Source organism: Stenella coeruleoalba (genome assembly GCF_951394435.1).
Source record: "Stenella coeruleoalba genome assembly, chromosome: 2".
NCBI classification, from domain to species: Eukaryota; Metazoa; Chordata; class Mammalia; order Artiodactyla; family Delphinidae; genus Stenella; species Stenella coeruleoalba.
In genome coordinates this window covers 170299945-170312634 of record NC_137147.1, presented here as the reverse complement: position 1 = coordinate 170312634, position 12690 = coordinate 170299945, and the positions used below count along the sequence as shown (strand labels likewise).

The 12690-nt window shown below is 42.2% G+C and overlaps 1 protein-coding gene across 1 annotated transcript in view; it reads left to right on the top strand.

Moving 5' to 3' along the window:
• LOC307182462 (uncharacterized protein C10orf67, mitochondrial) overlaps window positions 1-12411 on the top strand; it is a gene marked incomplete at its 3' end in the record, with an annotated part of 116479 nt that extends 104068 nt beyond the window's left edge. The window contains exon 16 of the mRNA XM_079913767.1: window positions 11914-12411. Within this exon, the coding sequence (XP_079769893.1) occupies window positions 11914-11916 (3 nt within the window). The remainder of the gene's footprint in view (window positions 1-11913) is intronic.
• Window positions 12412-12690: the final 279 nt, after the last annotated feature.

Sequence of the window (12690 nt, the reverse complement as noted above, 5' to 3'; positions counted from 1 at the left end):
TAAAAATAAATATTAATTGAAAGTGGAATTCGGTTGACCCTGCTGTTGTTTTAAACACAAAAATAATTTTAAAAATCACACAAGAAATTGGAATTTAAAAGATAAAAAGGAAAGCATTTTAGGCATAAGTGTTTAGCATTGTTTTACATATTGTTTCTAGACTTCAGCTATAATTAATATAATTTACTAAGGTATTCATATTCAAATGCGTATTTTACAGTATTACCACATATACCACATACATACATAATATATAACATCACTTAGCATGTAATTGATGGCTATTAAAAATGTTAAAATAGGACTAACCTGATTTACTGAATATAATGTATTAAGGGGTCTGTTAATGTTCATGATGTCACTGCCACCAACTTTTCTACTTCCCTTATTGTCACCAATTACCTGTAATTCAGATGTCGTATTGCTGAGTTATATATGTCATCCTTGTCTTTGAGATTTGGGCTGATTCTCAACTACCTTTTCTTAAGAATTTGCCTTGCTCTTTATGCCTGTGTTCTAGAGATAGTTTCTATTCAAGGCATGGGATTTAGGCTATTAAATGACAAATAAAGCCTGGAAGATCAGCAGTGTGTCTCTTAACATACCTTTCCAAATACAGGGAATTCTCAATGGCATAGAAAAGAGCCAGGATGACCAACTGGATTTGAGAATTAATCTGAAGTTCTCTATCCAACTGAAGCTTTGTCCATTGGTCAAATAGGGAATTGAAAAATGTGAAAAATGAAAACAGATAACAACATGCTTTGAAAATAATGTTAATAGTTGAAACTAGTAGGCAGGCAAAGTACTCTGTATTTGTAAGATCATAACAACTTAGTAGGAAAAAAGGTCACAACTAATACATATTAAAAGTGTACTTTATTAATTTGATGGACTATCTTGTATTAATTCAGCCTAGTGATGCTTTTTTTAAGTATTTGTAGACAACGTTTCATTGAATAAATGCCACTAAGCATATTCCTAATTATGCCCCAGATTGGTACTCAGAGGTGTCCAAAGCATGTAGCATGCGGCAAAGACGGTTTCTGGTGTGTGTTATTATTCAGTCATTGGGCCATGAGTTGGATTCCAGCAGCCTCTCTGGATCCTGTGGCCACTGATTTCATCCCAAACCTCAGCTGCCCATTGCCGCCCAGTCATTATAAACCATATAAGCCTTTTATGGTGGTAACAGAATATTGAGAGAGGTTTTAATTAGTGTTGAGTGAGTATTAATTTTTAAATTTAGGAATGGTTCTGTTAGAGAAATGACAGAATGTTACAAGATGTTCGGTATGGATTCATGCAAATTCATGGACATACCAAGTTGCACCCTTAAGTGAACTGGGAGTGACATCTTTGCATGTGAATATTCCTTTCAATGGGAGGAACCCCGAGTTTGGAATTTGAGGGAATAAATGGAGATCAGAAAAGCGGATATTTATGTCAGTGTAGAGAAGTGTCACTGGGCTTCAGTCCTCAGCCTTTCCTGTTCCCGGCTGGTTCACATTCTTTAATGCATGTTCCTTATCTTGAATGAGATGATCACATGGAAAAAAAGTAGGTCATAGGAAGAAGTATGTTGTATACTATTACATGCTACACAAATGGAAGCTAGAGTGACAACTATAAAATAATCTTATTATTTGTGTTTACATATCAGTGAGAATGAATTGAGGAAGGGCTTGTTGACTAATTTAGAAACTATTTTTTTGTTTTTTATGAAATATTTCAAATATTCAGAAAACACAGAATTACATGTTGAGTACCCATTGCGTATGTGTATGTTTTAGTATATGTGCATGTTAAAAAGTATCATTACTTCAATAATTTGTTCAGTGAGGACCTATTGATGATAAATCCTGTTTGTCTTAATTTTATCTCCCTCTTGAGGGTAGTTTAGCAAGATACGATACTCTGGGTTGGCAGTTATTTTTTCCTCCACATTTTGTTATTATACCATTGCCTTTGAGCCTCTGCTCAGGCTTCTTGAAGTTTGTTGTCGATTTGTCAACCATTTGTGGTCATTTGAGTTTTCTTTATGTAGCTTTTAAGGTTTAGTCTTTATTCTTGATGGTCTTTAGGTTTACTGTAATGTACTCATTCTATAAAATGTGTTTAATCTTGATTAAACACATTTGTGTTTAATGTTGTATTCAGAGTACAATTTGGATCATTCATATCTTTCTTTACTTCTAGAAATTTCTCAGCCATTGTCTTTTCAAATGTTGCTTGTGTAACATCCTACACATTATTTTCTTCTGAAGCACCTCACAGTCTCTTCTCATGCCTCTAATCTACATTTTCTATTTTTTGTGTCTATTTCTCTGTTGTGCATATGGATGGATTTCTTGATTTCTTGATCACCTTTTCCAGTTTTCCAATCCTCTCTTCATCTATGCCCAATTTATCCCATGTTTTAGTTTTATTTTAGTGACTTTTTTTATTTCCCAAGACTTTAAATTGATTCATTTTCAGAACCGTCAGTTCTTATTTTATCCTGGCCTGTTTTGCATCATAATTTATTTGTTTAGTGGACACTATCAATTATTTCTGTGAGCATACTAAACACGCATTTTAAAATCTTTGTCAAACTATTTCACCAACTTAAATTTATCTGGAGTGAATTCGTATCCTGATAGCTTATCTTTCTGTTGTCTTTCCTAGCATTCCTTTCCTTTATTTATTTTGGAATTTTGGTTTACAGGGTCCAGTTTCTCTGTCTCATTCATATTCATTCCGTCTCTCTCTCTCTCTCTCTCTCTCTCTCTCTCTCTCTCTCTCTCTCTCTCTCCCCCTCTCTCCCTCTCTCCCTCTCTCTCTCTCTCTCTCCCCCTCTCCCCCTCTCCCCCTCTCTCCCTCTCTCCCTCTCTCCCTCCCTCCCTCCCTCCCTCCCTCCCTCCCTCCCTCTCTCCCTCTCTCCCTCCCTCCCTCCCTCCCTCCCTCCCTCCCTCCCTCCCTCTCTCCCTCTCTCCCTCTCTCCCCCTCTCTCCCTCTCTCCCTCCCTCCCTCCCTCTCTCCCTCTCTCCCTCTCTCCCTCTCTCCCTCTCTCCCTCTCTCCCTCTCTCCCTCTCTCCCTCCCTCCCTCCCTCCCTCCCTCTCTCCCTCTCTCCCTCTCTCCCTCTCTCCCTCTCTCCCTCTTTCCCCTCCTGCCACCTGAATGCAGTATTTCCTGAGTACGGTTTGGTAACTGCACCCACTTCCGCCACTCTCACTCCCAGTCTACAGCCAGTTCTTATAAGTTTGGGGGTGCCTGTCCTGCTGTGACAATAGGGTCTTGAAGCCTTTAAGCCATCAGGTCGCTTGGCTCAGTTCCTGTGAGTGAAGTAAGTTTTGCCTTTGAGCCTCCCTAAGCCCAGAGCTTTCTAAAAAGCCATAGTAGCCCCAGGTTAGAAACTTTTTTTTTTCTCCCAATTTCCTTTCATTCATGCTTCTGTCTTTGAGGAGTGGTTTGTTCTTTCACCCAACACGGAGCACATTCAGCCTCTGTCACCAAAAAGGAGCTTTATTCCTGGCTGTCATTGTGAATTTCTGCAGCTGGAATTACACAGGTCTGTGGTTTCAGCCTGTGTATGAGTGCTAGGGCCGCCGTAACCAAGTACAGCAGCTGGTTGGCTAAACCACAGAAATTTGTGGTGTCACAGCTCTGGAGGCTGGAAGTTTGAAATCAAGATGCCAGCAGGGTTGGTTCCTTCTGAGGTCTGTGAGGGGGAAACCTGTCCATGCTGCTCTCAGAGCTTCAGGAACCTCACGTGTTTCTTTGCTTGTAGATGGTGGTCTCCTCATGTCTTCACACAGTCTTCCCTCCGTGTGTGTGTATCTGTGTCCAGATTTCACCTTTTTATGAGGATGAAGACATGCTGGATTAGGGTCCACCCTAATGACCTCATCTTAACTCAATCATCCGCAAAGACCCGATTTCCAAATAAGGTCACATTCACAGGTCCTGGCAGTTAGGACTCCAGCGTCTTTCGGGGGAGACACAATTCAGTCCATAACAGCCTTGTTCATTGTTTTACATTTCTTTACCTGAGAAATGTTTATCTATTTTATCGCAGTATGTCTTTGGTTTTATTTTTAAATTTATTTTATTAATTTATTTATTTTTGGCTGTATTGGGTCTTCGTTGCTACACACAGGCTTTCTCTAGTTGCAGGGAGCAGGGTCTACTCTTTGTTGTGGTGTGCGGGCTTCTCATTGCTGTGGCTTCTCTTGTTGTGGAGCACGGGCTCTAGGCACGTGGGCTTCAGTAGTTGTGGCACGCGGGCTCTAGAGCACAGGCTCAGTAGTTGTGGCTCACAGGCTTAGTTGCTCCGCGGCATGTGGGATCTTCCCAGACCAGGGCTTGAACCCATGTTCCTTGCGTTGGCAGGCAGATTCTCAACCACTGCGCCTCTAGGGAAGACCCCCAGTATATCTTTGGATTATTTTCTTTTTAAATTGTTATTTATCATGTCCATACAGTATAATAAATCATGAACTTGCTATATTGTACTTCCTTCTCCCCCCACCAAAAAATTCCTATATGTTCAAACCAGTTTTCTTCACGTTTCTAGACCAAAGACCCTTCATTTGATTTCAGGCCTACCTTATGTATACAGTCTGTTCTAAGAACACTTCCCCTTTGTAAACAATGGCCCCACTTCTTATTATCCTATACATCAAAAGCACGTATTAAATACCTACCATTTCTTGAAAGAACATTTTAAAATCTCTGTTGCACCTTAGTAAAAGTCCTTTCCCCCGGTGTTCTGTCTGTGAAATAGGCAATAAGTTACCTTTTCTGGAAAAGGATGTGTTATGGGTTGAATTATATCCCCCCTCTCCCAAAAGATATGTTGACACCCTAACCCCGGTTCCTGTGAATGTAACCTTATTTATAAAATAGGGTCTTTGCAGATTTAATCAAGTTAAGATGAGGTGATTGGGGTGGGCCCTAATCCAATATGACTGGTGTCCTTATAAGAAGAGGGAAATTGGGGGCTTCCCTGGTGGCGCAGTGGTTGAGAGTCCACCTGCCGATGCAGGGGACACGGGTTCGTGCCCCGGTCCGGGAAGATCCCACATGCCGCGGAGCGGCTGGGCCTGCGCGTCCGGAGCCTGTGCTCTGCAACGGGAGAGGCCACAACAGTGAGAGGCCCGTGTACCGCGAAAAAAAAAAGAAGAGCGAAATTGGGACACACACACACAGGGAGAATGCCACGTGATGAAAGAGGTAGAGATTGGAGAGGTGCGGCTGTAAGCCAAGGAACCCCAAGGATCTACAGCCACTACCAGCAGCTAGGAAGAGGCAAGGAAGGATTGCACCCAGAGTTTGAGCACGAGCAAGGTCCTGTCGACACCTGGATTTCAGACTTCCAACCTCCAGATCCGTGAGAGAATAAATACGTGTTGTTCTAAGCTATATGGTTTATATTACTTTGTTACAGCAGCTCTAGGAAGCTAAAAGCAGGATGCCGATTTGATCATTTCCATGACATCCACATTCAATAGATAGACAGCCACCGTCCCAAATGAGTTCAGGGGCCTTGTGTTTCCAGTTGGCATTACATCATCGTAGGGTAAGGAGTTCTGCCATTGACTTCTCAAGTAACGGAGACATCTCCCTTGGATTGATTAGAAAGCTACTTCCTCCAACTTCAAGGTATGCTGTCGTTTTAAGGAATCAAATGTGGTAAGGCTTGTGTATAAATGTGCCTGCCACTTCCCAGGCATTCAGTAAGTGATCAATAAATGTTTAATAAAATTGAGTCTGACGTTTGCATCACATCATAATTGTATGAACTTGGGTAACAGCCTAACATCCCTATTTGTCCTCTGGCTAAAGAGTCCCACTGCATCCCAGCGCTCTCCTCCTGTAATGCTGTCGACACCTTCTTTTCTTACTCATCCCCTCCCTTCCTCTTCAAGCAGGCGCCCTCTGGTCCTCCTTACCTTTAATGTCAGCCCTCCAGAGAGAAAACGGAACCTGCTCTCTCTCCTTCTCTAGCCCCAGATTACTCCACTTGCCTTCTGCTCTGCATCTCCCTGACACTGCTCCTCCCTAGGGTACCCTCCCTAGGGAATCCTTCAAATGTGAAATAGTTTTCAGTTCCTCAGTGTATCCCCTGGCACTGGACCACACCCCTTGCATTCTGTTACTAATGAGTGTCCCTTAACTCTTGAAATGCTCTTTTTTTTTTTTTTTTTTTTTTTTGCGGTACACGGGCCTCTCACTGTTGTGACCTCTCCCGTTGCGGAGCACAGGCTCCGGACGCGCAGGCTCAGCGACCATGGCTCACGGGCCCAGCCGCTCCACGGCATGTGGGATCTTCCTGGACTAGGGGCACGAACCCGCGTCCCTTGCATCGGCAGGCGGACTCTCAACCACTGCGCCACCAGGGAAGCCCCTGGATTTCATTCTTTGATTCACTTTTACACACTTTGTTATTCCTCTGTATCCTTCAATAGATGTCTGTGGCTTTCAGGATAAAACCAAATTCTTCAGTTTAGCATATAAGAGCATGCATAATCCCTGCCTCTCCCCTACATGAGCTCTCTAATCTAGTCATAACAAATGACTTGCTGTTCCCCACTCTTCCGTGCTATTCCATGCTTCTCTGCCTTTATACACGCTTGCACCTAGGTGGTAGGTCTTGTGCCTGCTCTTGCTGGGGTCGCTCATATTCTACAGTTAGCTGGCTGTCGCTGGCCTCAGGCTGGCCGTCTGCTGGGCTGACAGGTGCAACCACATCTTATATTTCTCATCATTGATCACGCAAACCCAGTCTTGCTTTCATGGTGGTGTCAGGGTTCTCAAGAACAGCAAAAAAGAGCAAGCACCAGTGCACAAGGACTGTTGAAGTTTGCTGACACCACATTTGCTTCTGTCCCATTAGTCAGAGAGAGTCTCATGACCAAGACCGGTCAACGTGGAGGCAACTGGAAAGGCTGTGGTTACCGAGGGGCCCACACTTCTTAACCTCCTAGGTTTCACCTTCTTTTTGTGAATTCATTCATTTATTTATTCATTCATTCCACAGACTTTATGAGCACCTACTAGATTTTACTTTTTTAAATTGAAGTACAGTTAATTTACAACGTTGTGCTAGTTTCTGGCGTACAGCAAAGTGATTCAGTTATACATATGTATATTCTTTTTCATATTCTTTTCCATTATGGTTTATTACAGGATATTGAATATAGTCTCCTGTGCTTTATAGTAGGACCTAGCTGTTTATCTATTTTATATATAGTAGTTTGTATCTGCTCATCCCAAACTCCTGATTTATCCCTTCCCCACCCCCATCCCCCTCTGGTAACCATAAATTTGTTTTCTGTGTCTGTGAGTCTGTTTCTGTTTTGTAAATAAGTTCACTTGTATCATATTTTGGATTCCACATACAAGTGATATCATATGGTATTTGTCTTTCTCTGTCTGACTTACTTCACTTAGTGTGATCATCTCTAGGTCCATCCATGTTGCTGCAAATGGCAGTGTTTCATTCTTTTTTATGGCTGAGTAGTATTCCACTGTGTATATATACCACAGCTTCTTTATCCATTCATCTGTCAATGGGCAGCTAAGTTGCTTCCACGTCTTGGCTATTGGAAATAGTGCTGCTATGAACACTGGGGTGCATGTATCTTTTCGAAGTAGCGTTTTGTCTGGATATATGCCCAGGAGTGGGATTGTTGCATCATATGGTAACTGTGAGCACCTACTATAAACAAAGACTTAGGCAAGGCACTGAGGATGCAGAGAGTCTTCTCAGTGCTTGAAATTTCTATTCTAAGACTGACACTCAAAGATTAGCACATTCAATAAAAGTAATACCAGTATTTACAGAGGTCCCACGAGGCAAGGTGAACCTGAAAATGCCTCTCTGCATTTGTCACCATTTCCGCAGAAACTGCTACCTCATGAAAATCAGGATTAGCCATTAGCAGCCCCTTCCCTCATAAAGATCATAAAAAGCCAAAATACAGAAACGATGTTTAAAATATTTTCAGTGTGTAAATTTTTTAAAATTGTAACTGAAAAATGACTATATTTCTTTGGTAGCCTATAAATTCAAGCCATGGGGTTGTGTGAACACAGCATTTCCTCTAAATATCAAATGTGGGCTAGAGGAGCAGTTAACATTTTAATCCTCCTTGCTTGTTTATAGGAACAAATTTGCTTGCAACTTCAGATTCACACTTGTGCAAATAAATTACAAAGACCAAAAGTGCAAATGAAAAATCCCTTTTCAAAGAACTATGAAGCTTCCATATTAGGTATAATGATTTTTCTCTAGGATTAGGACAGATTGCATGGGGAGCCCAGGCTTTCATAAAGAGGGGGGTGGGGAATTGACTTGGGCCTTCATTTTCTCACAAAAGGCACAATGCGAAGTGCATCTGTGAACATTGCATAATTTGTTATGTTCTACAAAGAGGTGGGTTTTTGTTATACACATACCAGAGCTATTTGGTACTGTTTCACCAATGATCTCTATTCAGGTCCAGAAAAGAAATTGGCCTCAGAAGAGTGAAAGGAGAGTAAATTTTTCTTTAAAAATTAGATACAGATTATCGCTTCAAAATGCAGGAGGGGATTTTACAAGTGACGGTGCACTGATTAGCTTTCCAATGGACACCCAGTCCTTTATGAATCGCATACTAGCTGTGGTCAACTGTGACCAATGTGGTTTATTACTCTCCCGAAGAGCTGAACTGAGATTACCCATCTAATTTAATTGAGAAATGTTGGGTGAACTTGAACTGTTTCATGGACATGAATGACCAGAGAATTTATTTGATAAGACATTAAGGGCTGAATATGGTAGCTATCTCTTTGATGGTTTGATACAGTCATTTCTTTAGTTCATTAGCAAATCTCTCGTAGATTTTTGTTGTTGTTGTTGTTCTTCTGGGGATTACATGAGCAGCCAAAATGAAAAAGGGAGAAAAACGTTTCTGTACCTCATTAGAAAAAAATTTTTAAACTTACCTTTATCGGTAAATATTCATGACACTTTTTAATGTAGTCTGAAAAGTGACATCAGCTTTTAAGTAAAGGAGGAAAAAAGATGTCAGGAAGTTAACTTGTTATTCACCAGCATTCTTTGCATTTTCTTGTAAACTGGGCAGCGTGAGCTTTTATTGCTGGCATCTCAATGAAACGTTTAAGGTAACTTTACCATTAGCAGAGCACACAAGGTAGCATCAGATGAAAAGGTGCTTTCTCTTCTTATGTCTGCTAACATTAACATAAATTCTGCTGTATTCCCAATGACAAGCGCTAAGGTGTAATGTGGATGTTTGCATCTTTTTTTAAACTGTATTTAAATGTGATATCTTTTAAACTACTCACAGAAACTCAGAGATGGAAACTCTTAAGAATAAATTACAAAATCACACCTCATGTTCCTAGTGACTCTTTAAATGGAATTTTTCATTGAAACTTTGTCATTAAAATAGAAAGGCCTTTGGTTGTGTCCATACAAGCATAATAAATTGTATATGTTTGTGATACTGAATGACTCTTGCCCATATGCTGCGCTGCAAAGCTACATGAATAAGGCATTTACCAAATCAGGCCCACCACATTAAACAGAAAAACAATCTTTATTCATGGTAACTTATCAGTTTCAATTAATCAACCTTAACAATGGAAATTCTGATGTGTTCAAGCAACTTGAAAGCAATAGGTCATCTTGAGGGCAGCCATGTTGTGTCTTTGTGCCTAAGGTTTCAAACAAAGAGACATCTCCAATAAATATACTTGCATATACATACATACATGTGCATATATATATGTACCAATGGATGGCCGTATCTATGCCGGGTCACGCCAACCAAAATGCATGTTAAGTATTTAAGACTTTTATCATAGCAAATGTAATTATTTTCCTCCAAGTATTACTTTTTGAGCTCTGCAAGTGTAAACAAAAGGAAAGAAATTTCCATTGGATGACCATCCTTTCAGTTTCTGTGCTGCTATGTGAATAGCATTGTGCAAACCATTCCAATGGTTTTGAAAAGGGGTAACCATTGGTTTGATTTGGTTACACGGTTTAGTAAAGAGCTCCCTCCCACTGCCTTAGGGTCTGTGAAAGGTCTGTGACCTGTTTAGAACTGCCAAGTGAAATGTCATGTCGCCCCTCCCAAATGGGAGTATCTGCATTCATTTGATCAGTATAAAAAATGATTGGGGATGGCGAGATCAGTGCTTTTGAATTGCAATTTATAGCAGTTTACAAAAATGCACATTGTTGGAAAAGAAAACATGGAAGTGTTTCTTTCCAAATTGCATTACCTGTGAAATGTCATTAGTCTTTTAAGGATATTTACATCCTTTTTTTAAATTATTATTTAGGAGACATACTTCAGCTAAAGAAAATCAGAATTTTATTATATGATAATTTTTAAAACTTGTATTTTGGTTCTAGTAGCAGAATTTAAGGAACACAGTGTGTCCGCCTTCTAAGGATTAAACATAATTTGTTATCATTTCCACTTATTCGTTCTCTAAGATGGTCTTTGCTAATCCGTTGCATTAGCGGAGGATTCCCAATTATCTTTCCCAGATTCTAGAGGAGTCCTTTGCTGGTAAATGCCTTGTCTGCTGATTTCTAATAGGGAATCTGAAACCACAGGTATATTTAATTCTACTAGGTCTCCGTTATTCTTTCAATGGTTTACTACTGAAACTTCTTTGTTGGATGAATACTTTCTAAATTATGTTACCCTTTGATTCATCTACATGTATGCACAGTTTCATAAAAGGAATGTTATTTCTTTTCATTAAATTCATTCAAGAGTACATGAACTTTATCCCAAAAGTTAAGGTAGGCTGTTCCAGTTCATAAGTTAATGCAGCCACCTGGGTCTCTGGGATCCGGAAGTGCTGAAAGTCCCATCTTCTTCAACTTAGGCAGTGGGTAGAATCGGACATTATTTTGAAGATTCTTCTTTTAGTAAGAAAAGTTACCTTGGGAAAGGGGCCTTAGAACTTCCCTGGCTGATACTGGACGAGAGAAAGAGGGACCCTGCTTCAGAGAATACTTGACCCAGATACACTCCCTAGCACTCCACTTTGAACCTCCCAACCATTGAAAGCTGAGCTTGTCGCGTTTTTATCTTTGTTCATGTTATGCCTTGGAATGACAGCCTGGCTCTGTGTCCCCCTCTTCCACTGCCCTGGCTGTGAGTGTCCACATTGACACCTACCGGTGACCGCAGGCTGCAAGTCTTTGTTGCCTTCTCCACGCTCCTGGCTTTCACTGGGGTTAGCTCAGGGCCTTTGTTCCCCTTCAAAGCTGGAACATCATATCCCATGTTGTGGCTTTGCTGTCTCAGACCCCCAACGCTTTCCTCACAATTTACACACCAGGTAAATGTCCCTCCCTACCGAGCAGAGAGCCCAGCCTGGGGCGGGAGGGGCGGGGAGCAGGGAGGGCAAACCTCCCCACCCCCCCAACATCAGAACCCCGCCAAGTTGATTGTCTTTCCTCCTCATTCATAATTTGCTATTTCATAAGGAGGAAAGATTGAAAACGCATATGGAAATGTAAACCTTAGTCAGATCCTAGGACCCAAACACAAGACAACCCCTGCCTTGTTTTATTCTCTTACGACGGCTCGTAACTCCTGAGTCAGAACCGGCCTTGGTCACAGGCACCTCAGACCATATCTCCAGTCTGGGGCAGCAGGAAAACTACCTCAGGGGAAAACTTGATGGGCACATGCTATTTTGAAGGCCAAGGAGGATCTGGCCGCCTGACTGACCTGCCCTCACCCCCTCGTCGAGGTGACTGAAGAGGCCCCCCAGCTGGAGCCAGGCCTGGGAGACTCCACTGAAAGTGAGGGAAAGAGCTATGGGTGGGGAGTGGTTTATGTACAGAAGTAAAACAAATTTCACATCTCTTGGTCTCTCCCTATGTTTAGTGAGGCTGTCAGAAACCCTGGAAGAAGAGTCTTTGGAGAAGCCGTCGATGCCCCAGAACACCCCAGTCAACGATACGGATGCCCCTGAGTAGGCGCCGGACACTGGGCTGCGCAGAGCGGGACCCCAGGAAGAGGGCCCTCCCCATCCTGGCGTAAGGACTGCCTCCCTGACAAGGGACACCATCTCCAAGGCGTTTCTAACATAACTGTTCCGTCTCTCCACATGTCGCGCACGCTCTGGAGCACCGCGCTTGAAGAGAAGGCCAAGTGCGCGCTCTGCGCGCACCTTTCCAAGCTCGGAAGGAAACCCCGCTCGCTGGCGCTTGGTGAGCGGGGCGCACAGACCCCGAGCCGCCGCCAAATCCATCCCGGCGCTTCCTGGGCTCAGCGGGGTGCCCCAGCGCCTTAGGGTGGGAAGGAACGGACTTCAATTAAAATTAAAAAGTTTGAGGCACTAACCCAGTGTCATTCCCTCTCTAATCCACTCCGTCTCTCTGTAACAGGAAGTCGAACTGATTTGCTGCCAACTGATCCCATAAAGGAGAACCAGGAAACCTCAAAGAGGATTTTAAATTTCCTCAAAGGAGGTCCGCTCCGACATAGGCACGGGACTCCCAGAGTATCTTAAACGCTGTAAACAATTCTTCAGTAAGTGTGGAAACTCTTTGGACTAGTGCTTCCAGGTAAGGATCAAGATGAAGATTTACATATCTATTCTTGCCGGAATGTCAGGTACCATTTCCCGAAAGACCGGTTTGCTTTCTTCTCGGCGCAGTG